The sequence below is a fragment of the Scyliorhinus torazame genome, chromosome 5 (assembly GCF_047496885.1).
Source record: "Scyliorhinus torazame isolate Kashiwa2021f chromosome 5, sScyTor2.1, whole genome shotgun sequence".
In the NCBI taxonomy this organism is placed as follows: domain Eukaryota; kingdom Metazoa; phylum Chordata; class Chondrichthyes; order Carcharhiniformes; family Scyliorhinidae; genus Scyliorhinus; species Scyliorhinus torazame.
Genome location: NC_092711.1, coordinates 224,707,573 through 224,728,397, shown reverse-complemented (window position 1 = coordinate 224,728,397; position 20,825 = coordinate 224,707,573). Strand labels below are relative to the sequence as shown.

Genomic DNA, 20,825 nt, shown 5'->3' with positions numbered 1-20,825 from the left:
AAAAAGTCAGGATTTGATGATGGATACTTCAAGAATTATGGAAGACTGGATAAGAGCAACAAGGTTATAACTTGGTCAAGCATTTGGGATGATGTCAAATATTAAAGTGAAGCTCGAGATTAAATAGCCATATGACTTCAATACTACACATACCACTGTCACAATAAAGTGAAAACAATGCTAATTACAGTGATAAATCATGCTGAAATGGCTATCAAACCTCAGAACAGAATTATCACACGAGGGTCATATCAGAATTTTATATCTCAAAGGTAAAATTATTAGGTTAAGTACACAAAGAACATAAGAAATAAGAACAGGAGCAGACCACATGGCCTGTACAGTCTGCTTGTCCATTCAATACATTCATTGCTGATGGGATATTGAGAACATCGTATAAATCATTATTAAATACATTACTTAGAGTTTCATTTTAAGTTCAAAGATTTTACACTCAGAACATACATAGAGAAAATAAAGCAAATTAGCATCAATCCATTAATTCACAGAACCCACAGTGCAGTTATGCAATTCAAAGTGCTGGGGCAGACCTACCATTTTGAACTATAACATTTGAGTGCGTGGAATAATTCTCAATTGTTTTAAACCCAGTATTAGTAACTGGAAGGATGTGGCAATTGTAATTGCAGGAGCCAATTATTTGGAGACCAGCTCTCTGTAAGGCAATTTAGTCAACCCCATTTAAGTACCCATCTAATTTCCTTTCAAAATCACTGATTATCTCTGCCTCCACCACCCTCATAGTGCAAGACTTACTAATTTACAGTCCCCCGTCATCTCTTGCTCAAAATATTAAATCTGTGTCACTTAGTCCTCTAGTCCTTGTACAATCAGCAAATGGAACAGCCTGCATGTCACTGACCAGTAAACTAACATATGTGAAACAGTATGTGAAACAGTAAAATACCTCTGACGTGGTGATAAAACACAAGATTTACTTTAACCATTGCACATCAATTGCTTTGACATTTCTATTCAGCAAGAGTAGCCAATACTGCAACAAACCAACTTGACCACAAGGGAATACATGCCTTGATAGTATTTACACGCTGAAGCCCAATTGATTTTCTAAAAATTAACAGTATGTACTTGTATCGGAGAAACAATTTTTAATTTAGTGCTCCTTGCAGTACAAAGTGAGGTTCTGGGAGCATTTTCATCCTTATTTGGAATGTGGTTACTTTGTTAGGTGCAGCACCAGAATTAGTTGGGTGTAATAATATAAAAATACCCATGTTAGATTAATCTTTTAAAGTGAAGGGGCATGCCTCAAAGAATAGTTTCATGAATAAATCAAAATTAAACTGAAGCTAAAAGGAAAACTTTATGAAGTATGGTGCACAATATGATAATCATGAGTGATGCAGACGTGTAATATGATGATAGAAAGACAAAGAGGAAATATAAAATTAACAGATAACATTGAATAAAAATAAGGGTTATTATAATATATGAAGCAAAGGAACAGTTAGAGAGCCTAACTGTACGACCACCCCAAAATAAAGGAGGGAGCCTAAATGTGATGGATTAAGGGATGGAAAAGAAATATTGAACAAATATTTTGCACAAGTTTTCATAAATAATGGTGGAAATGAGAAGGTACTTGGGTGTACGGAACATTTGTTAGATAGCTGTAGAAAATAAATTTGTTTTTGGGGAAAAAAGCAAAATGAATAAGAATGTCTCAGTGAGCTCAGATACCCTGCATGCTGGGCTGGATCAGAGTGGAAATAGTAAGGCCCTCGCCAGAATTTTTAATCAGTAAACATATAAATTGTGACACATGATTACAGTACAGTCAATATACTGCTGCACAAGAAAAAGAAATAAGAACAAAAGAACTAGGAGCAGGAGTAGGTCACTGGCCCCTCGAGCCTGCTCCGCCAATGAATGAGATCATGGCTGATCTTTTGTGGACTCAGCTCCACTTTCTGGCCCGAACACCATAACCCTTAATCCCTTTATTCTTCAAAAAATTATCTATCTTCATCTTAAAAACATTTAATGAAGGAGAATCTACTGCTTCACTGGGCAAGGAATTCCATCGATTCACAACCCTTTGGGTGAAGAAGTTCCTCCTAAACTCGGTCCTAAATCTACTTCCCCTCATTTTGAGGCTATGCCCCCTAGTTCTGCTTCCACCCGCCAGTGGAAACAACCTGCCCGCATCTATCCTATCTATTCCCTTCATAATTTTATATGTTTCTATAAGATCCCCCCTCATCCTTCTACATTCCAACGAGTACAGTCCCAGTCTACTCAACTTCTCCTCGTAATCCAACCCCTTCAACTCTGGGATTAACCTAGTGAATCTCCTCTGCACTCTCCAGTGCAAGTACGTCCTTTCTCAAGTAAGGAGACCAAAACTGAACACATACTCCAGGTGTGGCCTCACTAACACCTTATACAATTGTAGCATAACCTCCCTAGTCTTAAACTCCATCCCTCTAGCAATGAAGGACAAAATTTCATTTGCCTTCTTAATCACCTGTTGCACCTGTAAACCAACTTTTTGCGACTCATGCACTAGCACACCTAGGTCTCTCTGCTCAGCAGCATGTTTTAATATTTTATCATTTAAATAATAATTCCTTTTGTTGTTATTCCTACCAAAATGGATAACCTCACATTTGTCAACATTGTATTCCATCTGCCAGACCTTAGCCCATTCACTTAGCCTATCCAAATCCCTCTGCAGACTTCCAGTATCCTCTGCACTTTTTGCTTTACCACTCATCTTAGTGTCGTCTGCAAACTTGGACACATTGCCCTTGGTCCCCAACTCCAAATCATCTATGTAAATTGTGAACAATTGTGGGCCCAACACTGATCCCTGAGGGACACCACTAGCTACTGATTGCCAACCAGAGAAAGACCCATTAATCCCCACTCTTTGCTTTCTATTAATTAACCAATCCTCTATCCATGCTACTACTTTCCCCTTAATGCCATGCATCTTTATCTTATGCAGCAACCTTTTGTGTGGCACCTTGACATTGGCTTTCTGGAAATCCAGATATACCACATCCATTGGCTCCCGGTTATCTACCGCACTGGTAATGTCCTCAAAAAATTCCACTAAATTAGTTAGGCACGACCTGCCCTTTATGAACCCATGCTGCGTCTGCCCAATGGGAAATTTCCATCCAGATGCCTCGCTATTTCTTCCTTGATGATAGATTCCAGCATCTTCCCTACTACTGAAGTTAAGCTCCTGGCCTATAATTTGTGAGCTGAACTTCGGTTAAGCTCACAAAATGCAACTTTTTAGTGCCTTTCCGAACCTTAACACTTCCCAAAGCACTTTACAGCCAATTAAATACTTCAGAACCCGAACAGGCGCTGGAATGTGGCGACTAGGGGCTTTTCACAGTCACTTAATTTGAAGCCTACTTATGACACGAAGCAATTTTCATTTCATTTCAAATCTAATAGCTAGTTGTAATGTAGGATGGGAGAGGTGGTGGCATAGTAGTATTGCCACTGGACAAGGGATCCAGACTGATGCTCTGGGGCCCAGGTTTGAATTCGACATCTTGCTGATGTTGAAATTTGAATTCAATAAAAATCTGGGATCAATTACTTTTGGTTGTTGTAAAAACCCATCTGGTTCACTAATGTCCTTGAGGGATAAAAATCTTGTCATCCTTGTCTGATCTACATGTGATTCTTAAAATCTCTCAGAATGGTAAGCCACTCAGTACAAGGGTTGGGCAATAAATGCTGCACCAGCCAGCGACACCCACTGCCAATGAGTTTTAAAAAAATGCAGCACTCAAACTGTGCACAGCATGGTCGCACAAACAGAAATTAAATAAATGATCAGGTTTTCGGTGTTTGATATTGGTTGAGACAAACAGTGGACAGAACACCAAGCAAAATCTCCTTTTGTTCCTTAAATAATGCCACAGAATTTGTTATGCCACCTGAGAGAGGAGACCACCTATCAGAAAAACAACATCCCAAGAGTGGTGGGGAGCACCCTGGGGTAGCAAATTTAAAACAGAGATGAAGAGAAACAAATTCTCTCAAAGGGTTGTGAATCTGTGGAATTTGCTATCCCAGCGTGCGGTGGATGCCAGGATATTGAGTAAATTTAAGGAGGAGCTAGACAGATTTTTAATTAGTAATAGGTTGAAGGGTTATGGAGAATGGGCAGGGTGGTGGAGTTGAGGCCATGATGAGATCATCCATGATCATATTGAACGGTGGAGCAGGCTCGAGAGGCTAAGTTGCCTTCTCCTGCTCGTTCGTATGTTCTAAGAAAGAACTATCTGTCTAATTCTACCTTCCAGCTCTTGGTCTGTAGCCCTTTTGGAACAGCCCCTCAAACACAAATCTGGGGTTCTTGATTAATAAGATTTCTTGATTAATAAGGGGATCAAGGGTTATGGGGAGATTGCAGGAGAACGGGGATGAGGATCATATCAGCCATGATTGAATGGTGGAACAGACTCTTTGGGCCGAACGGCCTAATTCTGCTCCTATACCATATGGCCTCAGCATTGCAAACCTAGATTATATACTTAAGCCTGGAGAGTGGAGCTTGAACCAACCTTCTGATTCTGATGCATGCACCATCACTTAGTGACGGCTGTCATTTGGCGAGAAAGATAAACCAAGGACCTATAGTCAATAACAACGATTATCACTGGAGAAAAAATACTTGGCAAAAAATATGGGGCTAAAGGCTCTTAAAGGTGGCTGCAGAGATGGTGATGGTAGTAAATCTTCCAAAAGTCTCTAGGTTCCAAAAAGGTCCCAGTGGTTTGGAAAAAAGGAGACAGGAAGAAGGAAGCTATAGGCATGTGAGTCTAACATATGTTAGCATGAACAGGCCGGAATCTACTATTAAGTAGTAGCAGGATATTTAGAAAATTATAATAAAATGTTTTTTTAAAAATATATATTTATTGAAGTTTTTTAACACAATTTTTCACCCTTACAAACAAAAACCCCACCCCTCTCGTAACAAAATAGAAAGAAAACGCACATAGCAAGATATAAACATGGTAAAACGATATGTTACAGAGCTTTGTACACTGTATTCCTCCCGTCCATGCCAGTTTTCCAGATCTTTCATGTGTTCTCTTGCTCAAATACCCCCCAAGCAGACCCCCCCTCCTCCCCCCCCCCCCCCCCCCCACTGCTGCTGCTGACCAACCTTCATCTAACACTATAAAATAATGTTGATTCTGCTTGATTGCATGAAATTGTGCTTGACAAATCCATTACAGCTCTTTGAGGGTACAATAAGTAGGGTAGATAAAGGTTACCAGTATTTCAATTTCCAAAAGGTGCCATAAGACAAGAACTCATGGTGTTCAGATAATATATTAGCATGTCTAGTGCATTGGCTGAGTAACAGAAAACAGAGATCAATAGAAATGGATCATTCCCAGGTTGGCAAGCTCTAACTAATGGGATGCCACAGTATTGGAGCCTCAAATAATATTTACAATCTATATTAATGACTTGGATAAAAAGACTGACTATTGTGGGCAGATTTGCTGATGAGACAAAGATGAATGGGAAAGCAAGTTGTGAAAGGGACAGAAAGAGTCTGAAAAGGATATAGGTTACTTGACTGGGCAAAAATGTAGCAGCTGGAGTACGGCATGGGAAAATCTGAGGTTGTCTACTTTGGTAGGAGGATATGTAATAGCATGTTAATGCAGTTGTGATAATAAAGATTATTATTAAAAATTATTGCAGAAATTAAAAGCTTGTGTTATAGGGGGTAACATATTTGCATTGATAAAAGATTGGCTGGCTAACACAAAGCAGAGTGTCAGCATTAATGGGTTTTTTCAGGTTGGCAAGATATAATGAGTGGTGTGTTACAGGGATCTGTGCTGGGGCCTCAACTGTTTACCATTGTTATATAAATTACTTGGTTGAAGGGATAGTTGTCAAATTTGCACGCAATGATACGTAGAATAATAAGTTGCGAACAGGACACAAGGAGGCTACAAAAAAGATATAGATTGGTTAAGTGAGTGGGCAAAGATCATACAAATGGAGTATAATGAGAGAAATAATGAATAAAAAAGAATAAAAAATAAAGCTTATTATCTAAATGATGAGGCTTGAAGAGCTGAGGTGTAGGATGTCCCAGTGCATGAACCACAAAAGGCTAGTATGCAAGTACAGCAAGTAATTAGGAAAGGTAATAGAATGTTATCATTTATTGAGAGGGAAATTTAATGTAGAAGTAGGGTGGCTATGCTTCAGTTGTGCAGGCCACTCATGAGACCACATATGGAGTACTGCATACAGTATTAGTCACCTTATTTAAGGAACGGGGTAAATGCATTGGATGCAGTTCAGAGTTTATCAGACTAATATCTGGATTGCATAGAGGACAGGCTTCTATCTGCTGGAGTTTAAAAGAATAAGGGGCAATTTGATTGAAACATAAAAGATCCTGCAGGGTCTGAACAGGATCGAAGTGAAGAGGAGGTTTCTTCATGTAGAAGAATCTAGAACTAGGGGTCACAGTTTAAAGTAAGAGGTCGCCCATTTAAAACCGAAATAAGATTAATTCCTTCCCTCAGGGGATCGTGAGACTTTGAAACTCTTTTTTAAAAATAAATTTAAAGTACCCAATTAATTTTTTCCAATTAAGGGGCAATTTAGCGTGTTCAATCCACCTAATCTTGCACATCTTTTGGTTGTGGGGGCGAAACCCACGCAAACACCACACGGACAGTGACCCAGAGCCGGGATCGGACCTGGGACCTCGGCTGCCCTGACTTTGAAACTCTTGTCCTGAAAAGGTGGTGGAAGCAGAGTCTTTGAATATTTTTACGGCAGAGGTAGACAGATTTTTGGTTCGCAAGGGTATGATAGATTATCTGGGGTAGGTGGGATTACTTTCAGATCAACCATGATCTTAATACATAGAACTGGCTCAGGGGCTGAATGGCTGCTTGTTCAAATGTAATAGAAAAGCAAAGTATTATTTGTATGGAGAAAGGCCACAGAATGTTGCGGTACTGAAGGATCTGGGTCTCCTCATACATGAAACACAAAAGTACGCATGCACTGCAAATAACTAGGACAGAAAAAGACCTTTATGCTGGGGCGCTGGAGTACAAGTCAGTAAGTCTCACCAGAACTGTATCGGGCATTGGTTGGACTGCACCATATTGTTTTGGCTTTCTTATTTAAGTAGGGCTATAATTGCATTTGAGGCAGTTCAAAAAAGGCTCACCAGGAGGATTCCTGGGATGAAGACGTTTTCATACAAGGAAAGGTGGAATAGGTTAGGCAGATACTCAGTCGAAAACAGGATTGAGAGCAGGTTTGACACAATACATACTGAGAGAATGCTTACTCTCATGGAGCAATCTAGAACTAGAGTACATAGATTTGGAATAAGGGATTGCCCATTTAAAACAAAGATGAAGATGATTTTTTTTTCTCAGAGACAAGAATCTTTGGAACTTTGGAGATCAAACTCAAATTGGATATTTGCTTTGCAAAACATTTAGTCCGCAAGCATAACTTCCAGTCACTTGTCATTTTAATTCTCTCCCCTCCCATTCTGTTTGCTCTGCCATCAATCTCCTATACTGATCCCACAACATTCAAAGGAAGCTCAAGAAAGAGCACCTCATCTTTCGATTAGAGAACTTACAACCTTCTGGCCTCAAAATGGAACTTGACAATTTCAGGACATAACCATTTATTCAGACAACATGTGCTCATAATGGTTCAATTGTTGCTATTTCTAGATCCTGTACACCCATTGCTTGCTTCTATACTTGCCTCACTTTAACCTTTTGTCATTTAATCCCTCCTGCCTTGCACATGACCACAGATAGAACATAGTGCAGAAGGGGGCTATTCGGCCCATCGAGTCTGCACCGACCCACTTAAGCCCTCACTTCCACCCTATTCCCATAACCCAATAACCCCTCTTAACTTTTATTTTGGTCACTAAGGGCAATTTATCATGGCCAATCCACCTAACCTGCACGTCTTTGGACAGTGGGAGGAAACCGGAGGAAACCCACGCAGACGTGGGGAGAAAGTACAGACTCCGCACAGACAGTGACCCAGAGGGGAATCGAACCTGGGACCCTGGCGCTGTGAAGCCACAGTGCTATCCACTTGTGCTACCCCTCCACTTTGCTCCTCCCAACTGCATAAAACTTGTTATATTTCTAACATTACTCAGTTTTGATGAAAGGTAATTCACTTAAAATGCTGAGCATTTCCAACATTTTGTTTCATTTTAAAATTCCAGCCTCTACAGTATTTTGCTTTTATAATGGGTTATCAAGATGTTTGCATGTACTACCCCCTGATTGCCTCCTTCATTTAGTGCTTGGTGGCGTTGACCTTGGACCAATGAAAAGTGCTTACTTGCTGCGAATCGCCACAACCTGCATGCAACCTGTGGACGATTTATATTGTTTTCAAGTGAAACTGGCCGTCACGTCTATAAGTCCACGTCTGATATTAAAACAAACGTTCAAGTATGAAAACACACCAAAAAAGGGACTTATTCCCAGAGCCAGGTGTTTTGGCAGATCCTCGACACAGCTATGGATTATTTCAGTGCTTTATTGATGCAGATATGGAGACACACAGCACTCCAGCTGTGCAGTTACAGGAATGGATCTGGTGCAGGTCGCACTGTGTTAACTCCTGGGTATGAGTGATTTCTCAGAGTGCATGTGGCACAGATAGATCAACATCCTCTTTATTCACGCACAGGTCACAACTGTCGCTGCTTCTGGAGCGTCGCCTACCAACAACCACCAACAAAATCAATCAAACGGGTGCGCCGAATATGTCCGGGTGCGGGGCTGCACAGGGCAAGTACTGTGCCGACACATGTAAGTTTTGCCTTCAGACGTTCCCACGACCTTGGCTCGACAGGGCCCCACACTGACCAGAGGGAGCAAACCCGCGGCCTAACCCCCCCCACCCACCAAACGGCGCTCTCCCCCAAATCCTTTACCTCGTCTCTTGGCGCTACTCCTCACCAGGACGGACGACGCCCGGCTCAGTGGAGCCAGTTTCTGCCACGCCACCCTGGATTGTAACATGGTTGCGGCTCAGCAATCTCCCGTCCTCCCCACCCGTCACCACCACCCCCTCTTCCCCCGGCTTCTGCTCCAGCAACCCCGGCCGCGCCGTCTGCGCGCAGGCGCCGGCCAGGCACGTTGTCGCGCCCGCTCCGCTCTTCCCGCAGCGGCAGACAGAGGGCGCCACAACAAGCTACCCACGGACAGATGCAGCAGAGCAAAAAAAGCAACAGGTGAGCCACACACAGGAATGGAACTCCCTGAGGTAAAGGCAAAATAAAGTTTGAACTTGTCCACTGATGGATATGCTTTGGGAGTAAGGTCATTAAATTGTAGTCACAATTGAGTAATTCTGAATGTCACTTTCATTCACTGAAGTTTATCATGGAAATAAGTTTATCATGGAAATAGAACATCAAACTTGAATGGTCATGAAATCTCCCAAGGTGCTTCACAAGAAACACTATCAAACAAAGCATGATAGCAAACCACGTACGGAGATATTAAGTCAGCTGAGCAATGCTTGCTCAAAGAGGGCATTTTAATAGGGAGGAAAGTAAGGTAGAAAGACGGAGAGGTGTAGGGAGGCATTCCAAAGATTGCAACTTGAAGGCACCACAGCAGCGGTGGAGCAAGTATGATTCAGAATGCACAAGAGGTCATAATTACAAGAGGTTGGAAGAGAATATAGGAAGAGGCAAGGCCATGGAGGGATTTGAAAACAAGGGTGAGAATTTTAAGATTAAGACATTGCTTGAGCAGAAGCCAATACAGGTCAGCAAGCACAGGGGTGATGAGTGAATAGAATTTACTGCGAGTTAAGACACGGGAAGCAGGAAATTTACTGGGAGACCAGACAGGGGTTTGTTGGACTAGTCAAATCTAGAGGTTAGGAAGGAATGGATGAGGGTTTCAGCAGCTGAGCTGAAGTTGGGTGATGCTAATTTTATTAATGTCACAAGTAGGATAACATTTACACTGCAATGAAGTTACTGTGAAAATCCCCTAGTCGCCACACTCCGGCGCCTGTTCTGGTACACCCAGGGAGAATTCAGAATGTCCAATTCACCTGACAAGCACATCTTTCGGGACTTGTGGGTGGAAACCTGAGCACCTCGAGGAAACCCACACAGACATCGGGAGAACATGTAGACTCCGCACAGACAGTGACTCGAGCTGAGAATCAAACCCAGGTCCCTGACACTGTGAAGCAACAGTGCTAACCAATGTGCTACCATGCTACCCCTGTTACATACAGGAAGAGAGTTAATTTAAACAGCATTAATTTCTTCACTCACCACCTGTCTGTAAAAAGGTGTTTTTTGATTTGCTTTTCCCTTTATATGTGGTGGCATATACCCCAATCCCTCAGTTTTGGTGTGATACAATTTTTATTAATAACCCCGCAACAAACTCAAGATAGGATGAACACAAAGTGTTGGTTTATTTGCATACTCTCAAAATGCGGGAGGAGGATCGCAACATTGCCTCCTTTGCATTTGATTTACAGTGCGGAGGCCACTGAGAAAATAAATATTAGAATTTTACAGCCTTACCCACTGGCAGGATTCCATCCCCCCTCCCCTTCTCATGATGGGTTCCCCAGCAGCGGGGCCGGCAAACCATGTTAATTGCCATTGACTTCAGCGGGACCCGAAGATCCCGCCAATGGCCAATAGCTCACCATCTCCACCATGGGAAAATTGGACAATTCCAGCTATTGTTTCACATGGGTTCCAGAATTAAAGTCCAAGGCGATATTCCTTCACTGAGGTTGGTGTACTGAAAACTAATACAGTGTAATTCTCTTTTCCAATGGGGTTGACCGTACACAATGAGATGAACATGCAGAGATGAATTAGTCTTATTTGCGAGTGTCCAAGGTTCCAATAGAAACAGTGTAGTTGGAGCCAGGTTTACAATCTGGGCTGAGCTCCTTTCCTGTGATGCTGCCAGTTCGACGGTAAAATGGTAGGCTGAGTTTGCAGTACAGCAAGACAATATTACTGGTTCCACAAACTTGAGGTCGATGTCACATAACTCTCATCTGTCCACACCACCATTAACAAAGGACATGTATCCCTCATCTGGGTCCTTGAGGTTGTTAAATGTTCCAGCCATTAAGAATTTTTATTTAATATAAATTTAGAGTACCCAATTCATTTTTTCCAATGAAGGGACAATTTAGCGTGGCCAATCCACCTAGCCTGCACATCTTTGGGTTGCAGGGGCGAAACCCACGCAAACACGGGGAGAATGTGCAAACTCCGCACGGACAGTGACCCAGAGCCGGGATCGAGCCTGGGACCTCGGCGCCGTGAGGCAACAGGGCTAACCCACTGCGCCACCATGCTGCCCCCCTAGCCATTAAGAATTGAATGGAAGGTTGAGGGGGCCCTTTGTCCTCCTGGACAAGTAGAGTCTCTTTGGCTAGTCTGGATTATGAAATGGAGATGGCCTTTGTATAGCTCTCTTTGAATTTGGTTTGTGCAGCTCACAGGGGCGGGGCGGGGAAGGGGGGGGGGGGTGCTTAGTCTCTCTTCAGAGATAAAGAGGTTCAGGTTTTCCTGATGCTTGCAGGTAACATCTTTTGTTCAAAGGTCACAGACAGACATGAATTCCGTAATTTCTTTTAATTTAAAGTTCTCAATTCGTTTTTTCCAATTTAAGTGTCGATTTAACATAGTCAATCCACCTAACCTGCACATCTTGGATTGTGGGGGTGAAACCCACACAAACAGGGGGAGAATGTGCAGTAACCCAGAGCCGGGATCGAACCTGGGACCTCAACGCCATGAGGCAGCGGTGCTAATCATTGTGCCCCGTGCTGCCCTCTGAATTAAAATGACTTTGCTTAATTTTTAAAAATTTTGAAAAGCCATGAGGATATCTATGTGTATTTTTAAAAATATACAGTATAAAGTCTTAGTCCCCTTACCCTACAGATATTAAAATAAGCAGTCTTAAAGATAGAGCAAGTAAGAGGTTGGATACTCACCTCAGGTTCAATGTAACACACCAAGGTTGCAAACAGACTGGCTTATTTTCAAACTTTTGTCAGGGAATGAGATGCAGTCGGGATTTAGGAAACAGAATTTGGAGTGGGGACTGAAACCAATAGCTTCAGTCTACCCAATATTTAATCACAAATATTCTGGATTTTGGGTATAAGAATAATGGTAAGGCTGTCATCACTCAATATTATTATGGAGTAAATTGAATAGCAACTTCCCTGTTCTGAACAAGGGCAGTTTAACACAAAAATCAGAAAGTTGCTGTCTGCTTTACCGTGCTTGTTACAAACTTCGCTAAACTGGAACAATTTCGCAGTCTAAATTTGAAGAGCACAAAGTTGCAATTAGATTACCCATTAGATACCCAACTAAACATGACAGAAAATGTCAGAGCTTTATTATTCCGGTGCAAATTAATTTTTAATGGGATAATCAATCGTAATTACTGCCAAACAGCATCTGGCACAGAAAATTCATTTTGCCCCCCACAGGGGATCGGGTCCAGCAGTGCCCTGCAGGTACGTGGTGGGGGGGGGGGGGGGCTTGAGGATCCCCCAACAGGTGAGATGGCACATTGGAGGTGTTCAGGGGTCACGTCAGGGATTGAGAGATACGGCATCCCGATCTCTTCCTGTGAGGAGTGGAGCTCCACAGTGAAGATATGCAGCTAAGTTCAGCCTCGGCAGGGAGTTCCCCACTGGGTTCCGAAAATAAAATATAGTGCCGTTAGATAGAGGAGTCATTCCCGGCCCTTCCTCAATTCCCGCCCAGAACGGATTTTTTTCAGTTAAATCAAGTTCCAAAGTTACAAAGACATTAATGAGTTTTGCCAGTAGAGAGACTTGTTAGTTCTGAAGAAGAGTCTCACAGACTTGAAACCTTAACTCTGTTTCTCTCTCCACAGATGCTACCAGACCTGCCGTGTTTTTCCAGCATTTTCTGTTTTTTCATCAGATTTCCAGCATCTGCAGTATTTTGCTTTGGATTTGATATTTGTCGAGACAAATTTATTTGTTGTGTAACCTAATAGATGTGTGGGAATAACCATAAAGCAATCATTTCAGAAATATAAATAAAAATCAGTTTTCAACTACCTTGAAATATAATAACTGCTTTGAAATCACCCAGTATGTTTCTCATACAAACTATTTCCCACTTATCTAATACTCTCTTACATCGCTCTCATTCTGGTGTGGGTCTCAACACCACTCCCTTAAGTCTCAAAGACACGGGTAGGAAGGTTTATGTGAGATAACTTATTTAGTCATCTGACTGGACCATAATACACACGATTAGATCCTGCTCCTCTGTCAAAATAGCTCAGTATTCCAGGATCATCCTAGAATGCAAATATAATCTCTGGCTTCTCCTCTCCAATATGCCATGACCCCCTGAGCTAGTGTGCGGTCAATTCCAGCCCCACTTGACCCAAAGTCACATCACAAGTGGAATTAGATGTTATTTTAGTATACCAGAGCTTCTTGTAAGTTGAACACAAATAACCTTTTATTATTTAATAGTAAATTAAACTGACAAAAATGTATCATGAGTACCTGATGCATCTTTCCCATCCCTTCCCCACCCAACCCCCGCATTTTAACTTGCCCCAGTCTACACACACAGAGGCACCATAGAGTGAAAGGGTGGTGGAAGTAAAATGACAATTAAGTTAAAGGGATAAAGGATCTCCGATGCACTAGGATGGTTTCCACTTCAAGTCTTTCAGAAGTTCAAGCTTTCGCTCCAGTACTTCTTCATTCTAAACTTCTTTTAATGTAAATTTAGAGTACCCAATTATTATTTTTTCCAATTAAGGGGTAATTTTAGCATGGCCAATCCACCTACCCTGCACATCTTTGGTTTGTGGGGACACACGTAGACACGGGGAGAATGTGCATCTGTACTATGAGAGGTGTGTTTGGTACACCCTGGGTCCCGCCAAATGCATCCATGGAATTGGTCTCTTCCTGCCTCCACTTCTTTGTATTCATGGTCCCCCCACCCCGGCGAGGACCCATGTTCCTCTGGCAGAGGTTCTTCCCTTTGCTCCACTTGATGCTGATGATCCTTCTTCTGCTCCTTAGTTGCATCAGTGCCTTGAAGAAGGCAGCATGGTGCCTGCATTCTTTTTAAAAATATATATTTTATTCAAATTTTTTTGGCCAAACAAAACAATACAAAGGTTTTCCTTTTTATTTCTTATCGGGGACCGCACCGAGGCTCCCGTCCTTCCCCTATGTCGTCTCCACTGCCCCCAAATGTTTAGTGTTGCCACCACCACTGGACTTGTGGTGTATTTCTTCGGGGAGAACGGCAACCGCGCCATCACCATTGCTTGTAGGCTGGTTCCTTTGCAGGACGCCATCTCCAATCTCTTCCACGCCGTTCACTCCCCTTCTCCCATCCAATTACACCCATTGAGATATTGGCGGCCAGTAGTATTCACTTAGGCTCGGTAGTGCCAGCCCCCCCTATCCCTGCTACGCTGCAAGAACCCCCTCCTCACTCTCGGGGTCTTCCCGGCCCACACAAAACTCATGACACTTTTCTCAATTCTCTTGAAAAAAGCCTTCGTGACCATCACCGGAAGACACTGAAACACAAAAAGGAATCTCGAGAGGACTACCATTTTGACCGCCTGCACCCTACCCACCAGTGACAGGGGCACCATGTCCCATCTCTTGAAAATCCTCCTCCATCTGTTCCTCCAATCTTTTTAAATTAAGCCTATGTAAGGTTCCCCAACTCCTGGCTATCTGAATCCCTAAGTACCGGAAATCTCTTGTTACCTTCCTCAGCGGTAAGTCATCTATTCCCCTGCTCTGCTCCCCCGGATGCACCACAAACAACTCACTCTTCCCCATATTCAATTTATACCCTGAAAATTCCCCAAACTCCCTGAGTGTCTGCATTATCTCAGGCATCCCCTCCACTGGGTCCGCAACAGACAGCAATAAATCATCTGCATACAAGGATACCCGGTGCTCTTCTCCTCCCCTGAGTACTCCCCTCCACTTCTTGGAGCCCCTCAGTGCTATAGCCAGGGGCTCAATCGCCAATGCAAACAGTAACGGAGACAGGGGACACCCCTGCCTCGTCCCTCTATGAAGACGGAAGTAGTCAGACCTCTGTCTGTTCGTGACCACGCTCGCCACCGGGGCCCTATACAGCAGCTGTACCCATCCGATATACCCTTCTCCAAAACCAAATCTCCTCAGCACCTCCCACAGATAATCCCACTCCACTCTGTCAAATGCTTTCTCGGCATCCATCGCCACCACTATCTCCGCCTCCCCCTCTGATGGGGGCATCATCATTACCCCTAGCAACCTCCGTATGTTTGTGTTCAGCTGTCTCCCCTTAACAAACCCAGTTTGATCCTCGCGGACCACCCCCGGGACACAGTCCTCTATCCTCGTCGCCATCACCTTAGCCAGGAGCTTAGCATCTACATTTAAAAGGGAAATGGGCCTGTAGGACCCACACTGCAGCGGGTCTTTTTCCTTCTTCAAAAGGAGCGATATCGTTGTCTCCGACATAGTCGGGGGCAGCTGCCCCCTTTCCCTGGCCTCATTAAAGGTTCTCGTCAAAAGCGGGGCCAGTAGGTCCATATACTTCCTATAAAATTCCACCGGGAATCCGTCCGGTCCCGGGGCCTTCCCCGCCTGCATGCTCCCAATCCCTTTTACCACCTCCTCCATCTCAATCTGTGCTCCCAGTCCCGCCCTCTCCTGCTCCTCCACCTTAGGGAATTCCAGCTGATCCAGGAAATGCATCATTCCCTCCTTCCCTTCCGGGGGCTGAGCCTTATATGACCTCTCATAGAATGCCTTGAACACCCCGTTCACTCTCTCCGCTCCCCGTTCCATCTCTCCCTCCTAATCTCTCACCCCACCTATCTCCCTCGCTGCTCCCCTCTTCCTCAATTGGTGGGCCAGTAGCCGACTCGCCTTCTCTCCATACTCATATTGTACACCCTGTGCCCTCCTCCACTGTGCCTCTGCCTTACCCGTGGTCAGCAGGTCAAATTCCACATGTAGCCTTTGTCTTTCCCTGTACAGTCCCTCCCAATCCGGTGCCTCCGCATATTGCCTGTCCACCCTCAAAAGTTCTTTCAGCAATCGCTCCCTTTCTTTACCCTCTTGCTTCCCTTTATGTGCCCTTATGGCTATCAGTTCCCCTCTAACCACTGCCTTCAACGCCTCCCAGACCACTCCCACCTGAACCTCTCCATTGTCATTAAGCTCCAAGTACCTTTCGATGCACCCCCTCACCCTTAAACATACCCCCTCATCCGCCAATAAGCCCATATCCATTCTCCAGAGTGGGTGCTGTTCTTTTTCCTCTCCTACCTCCAGGTCTACCCAATGTGGAGCGTGGTCCGAAATGGCTATGGCTGTATATTCCATCCCTGTCACCTTCGGAATCAGTGCCCTTCCCAAGACAAAAAAGTCTATCTGTGAGTATACTTTGTGAACATGGGAGAAAAATGAGAACTCCTTACTCCAAGGCCTAATAAATCTCCAGGAGTCTACCCCTCCCATCTGTTCCATGAAGTCCTTGAGTACCCTGGCCGCTGCCGGCCTCCTCCCGGTCCTGGACCTCGACCGGTCCAGCCCTGGATCAAGCGCCGTATTGAAGTCTCCCCCCATTACCAACTTTCCCACCTCCAGGTCCGGGATACGTCCCAACATACGCCTCATAAAATTTGCATCATCCCAGTTCGGGGCATATACGTTCACCAGAACCACCGCCTCCCCTTGCAATCTGCCACTCACCATCACATATCTACCCCCACTATCCGCCACTATGGTCTTTGCCTCAAACAGTACCCGTTTCCCCACTAAAATAGCCACCCCCCTGTTCTTTGCATCTAAATCCTAATGAAACACCTGCCCCACCCATCCTTTACGTAGTCTGACCTGGTCTATCAGTTTCAGATGCGTCTCCTGCAACATAACCACATCTGCTTTTAATTTCTTTAGGTGTGCGAGTACCCGTGCCCTTTTAATCGGCCCGTTCAGCACTCTCACGTTCCACGTGATCAGCCGGGTTGGGGGGCTCTTTAACCCCCCCCTTGTCGACTAGCCATCCCCTTTTTTAACCCAGCTCCTCACCCGGTTCCCACGTACCCGTATATCCCCCCGACGGCGCCCTCCCGCCTCGACCACCCCATCCCATAACAGCTCCCCCTTCTCCTTAGCAGCAGCAACCCAGTTAACCCCCCCTCCCCCTCCGCTAGATCCCCCTCTAGCGTAGTTGCACCCCCCATGTTGCTCCCAGAAGTCAGCGAACTCTGGCTGACCTCGGCTTCCCCCCTTGTCCTCGGCCCCCACTGTGCGAGGTCCCCTCCTTCCTGTGTCCCTATTCCCGCCATAATTACCATAGCGCGGGAATAAAGCCCGCGTTTCCCACTCGGCCCCGCCCCTAATGGCCGGCGCCCACAGTTCCTCATACTACACCCCCCCCCAACATTGGGAAGAGAGAAAAGTTACAGGATCGCAAAACTAACAAATTGAAACAAAAACATCCCCCCCCCCTTTTTCTCACCCCACATAATCACCCCACCACTTTGTCCCAAAAGTTCTTTCTCTCGCCAGACTATTCCAGCTTCTCACCCACAATGAATGTCCACGCCTCTTCTGCCGTCTCAAAGTAGTGGTGCTTCCCTTGGTGTGTGACCCACAATCTCGCCGGTTGTAACATTCCAAACTGGATCTTCTTTTTGTGAAGCACCGCCTTAGCCCGATTAAAACTTGCCCTCCTTCTCGCCACCTCCGCACTCCAATCCTGGTATACGCGGATCACCGCGTTCTCCCACCTACAGCTCCGAGTTTTCTTCGCCCATCTGAGGACCGTCTCTCTGTCATTATAGCGGAGAAACCTCACCACTATAGCTCGAGGTATTTCTCCAGCCCTCGGTCTTCGCGCCAAAACTCGATAAGCTCCCTCCACCTCCAAAGGGCCCGTTGGGGCCTCCGATCCCATTAGCGAGTGAAGCATCGTGCTCACATGTCCCGACGTCCGCCCCTTCTGCGCCTTCGGGAAGACCCAGAACCCTTAAATTCTTCCTCCTCGAATTATTCTCCAGTACTTCCAGCCTTTCCAAACACCTTTTGTGCTGTGCCTCGTGCGTCTCTGTCTTCACCACCAGGCCCTGTATTTCGTCTTCATTTTCAGCAGCCTTTGCCTTCACGACCAGAAGCTCCTGCTCTTGGGTCTTCTGCTCCTCCTTTAGCCCTTCAATCGCCTGTAATATCGGGGCCAACAGCTCCTTCTTCAACTCCTTTTTCAGCTCTTCCACACAGCGCCGCAGGAACTCTTGTTGGTCCGGGCCCCATAACAAACGGCCATCTTCCGACGCCATCTTGCTTTGAGCTTGCCTTCCTTGCCGCTGCTCCAGAGGATCCTCCGCAATCCGGCCGCTATCCTCTCCCTTATCCATGCGTGTCCGTGGGATTCCCTTCTGGTTTACCGCACAGTGTTTTTGGCCGTTTAAATTGCCGTTGGGGCTCCTATTAAGAGCCCAAAAGTCCGTTCCACCGGGAGCTGCCGAAACGTGCGACTTAGCTGGTCATCGCCGCACCCGGAAGTCTTGATATTCCTCTCTGTGGATTCAGTTGTCTACATCTTTGAAATTCTTTAAAAAAAAATAGATTTAGAGTACCCAATTCTTTTTTTTCCCAATTAAGGGCGAATTTAGCATGGCCAATTCACCTACCCTGCACATCTTTTTGGGTAGTGAGGGTGAGACCCACACAGACACGGGGAGAATGTGCAAACTCCACATGGACAGTGACCCGGGGCCAGGATCGAACCCGGGTCCTTCTCTCAAATTATTTGCCTTTAGAAGTTATCATTTGCAAGGTTCCAGTGATCTCACTGAACAATGTTTCTGATTTGGCCATTCACACCTCAATGTCTAGATGTTTGCTAATCTTGTTACTGGATAAATTGCATCTCATTATTCTTCTAGATGCCTGCTTGTCTTTTTCCTGTTATTTTGTTTTCATCTCAAGTTCACTGTTAACCTAATTAATTTCCCACATTCCTAACACTCGTCCGAGATCCAGTATTGGATGAACACACATTTCCACCAACTAAAGTTTGGGAAGACAGTGGCCTTGGTCTCTTCCACAAACTCTGTTCCTTAGCCTCAACTCTTTCCCTCTCTCTAGTCACTGTCTGAGCTTTAACAAACTGTTCATTAACATGGCATCCTATATGACCCTGAGGTTCTGATCTCACATCTTCTCCATCACCAAAATTGTTTATTCCCACCGCCATAACATTACCTAGCTCTGCCCCAGCTTAACACATTTGCTGCTGAAACAATTTCCATGTCTTTGTTACCATTACACTCGACTATGCTTTCCTGGCTGGCCTCCCAGCTTGCACCCCGCATAAACTTGAATTCATCTAAAACTCTCTGCCTTTACCCTGACCCCCACCAGGTCCTATTCATCCAGCAGCCCTATACTCCTTGTCCTATATTGACTCTCAGTCCGCCAAGGCCTGAATTTTAAAATTCTCTCCTCACTTTCAAAACCCACCTTGGCCTCACTCTTACCTATGTAAATAGCTTCAATCCGCCAACCACCTGCAATCTCCAATTCTGGCCTTTTGTGCGGCTGCGCATTCAGCTGCCATGACCCTAAGCTCAGGAATTCCCTCCTTAAACTGCTCCATCTCCTTTGAAACACGTTCAAAAAGTACCCTTTGACCAAGCGTTTGGTCACTGAAAGGTCCCAGGCAAGTGACCACTCAGAAGTGATGACTGTAAGAACATTCCAATTTATTATACTTATTTTATTACACCTCCTACTCCTCTAAGCGTCTCATGCGCCTGGCCCACACTTGGGACCGCGAGGTTGCAGATCCCTTGGTTAAGGTTATACTACCTCACCCCCACACCCTCCCCACAGTCTGATAGGTCTTCCCTCTCGATGGCAGGAAGAGGAAGATCCTTTGTCCGCTTTGCTCGATGCTGTCTCACGAATGTCCGCTGTTCTGGTTCCAGAATGGTATAACAAAATGTGGAGTGCATTTTGCGGGCCAAACGCCTGGGTGGTTTACTGGGCTCGGCCCGGCGGTCGCTGCTGGACCCGTTTGAACGGCTTTTGGCAAAGAAACCCATGTCAGACTCTGATCGGATGAGTTGACCTCCCGAATCTCCGCCTTGAGGGGCTCACCTGCCTCACTGGGTATTACAAATGGCTTCTCCGGAGGAAGGGGCACCACTGGTCATGGGGGCTTTGATCTGTCCTTGATGACCTGTAAGGCTCGGCTGCGGAGGTGGTCCATATCCCTGTTCGATTCTTTGCCTTGTACTGCACGGAGTATGAGACTGGCCCTGATTATGTCACTATCGTCCCCGGGATCCACAACGCCCGTCGGCACAATTTTGGACGTAAACACGTCGCCCACTACAAATTCCCTGATGGGTCTGGTTTGTCGCGTCTCAACATGTTCTTGCAGGTCGCGGATCTTTTCCACGATGTCTGGCAAGATGAGGCGCAACCACGTGCGCAGCTGATGATTCATTAACAGTTCCACATGCACTCTGGTGGTGGCAAATAGTAGTAGAAAGGGAAATGGTTGTGGCGGGTCTCTGGGGAACTGGAGGTCTGATTCCACATGCCAAGCTTAAACGTCTTTAGTCAATACAAGATTGACCCCATTTTGCTCTTGAAAGTCGGTTAATTCCGTACTCGTAAAAGCGGTGCCGTTGTCCGATACTAACAGCTCG

At 45.1% G+C, this 20,825-nt stretch overlaps 1 protein-coding gene across 4 annotated transcripts in view; it reads right to left on the bottom strand.

The window, feature by feature from the left end:
• aifm1 (apoptosis inducing factor mitochondrion associated 1) overlaps nt 1-9,158 on the bottom strand; it is a 61,822-nt gene extending 52,664 nt beyond the window's left edge. For 2 of the 4 annotated variants that reach the window (XM_072505185.1, XM_072505187.1), the window contains exon 1: nt 8,996-9,158. In XM_072505185.1, coding sequence (XP_072361286.1) covers nt 8,996-9,083 — 88 coding nt within the window. In that variant the 5' untranslated portion in view covers nt 9,084-9,158. The remainder of the gene's footprint in view (nt 1-8,995) is intronic. The other 2 variants (XM_072505184.1, XM_072505186.1) reach the window with 1 other exon arrangement.
• Nucleotides 9,159-20,825: the final 11,667 nt, after the last annotated feature.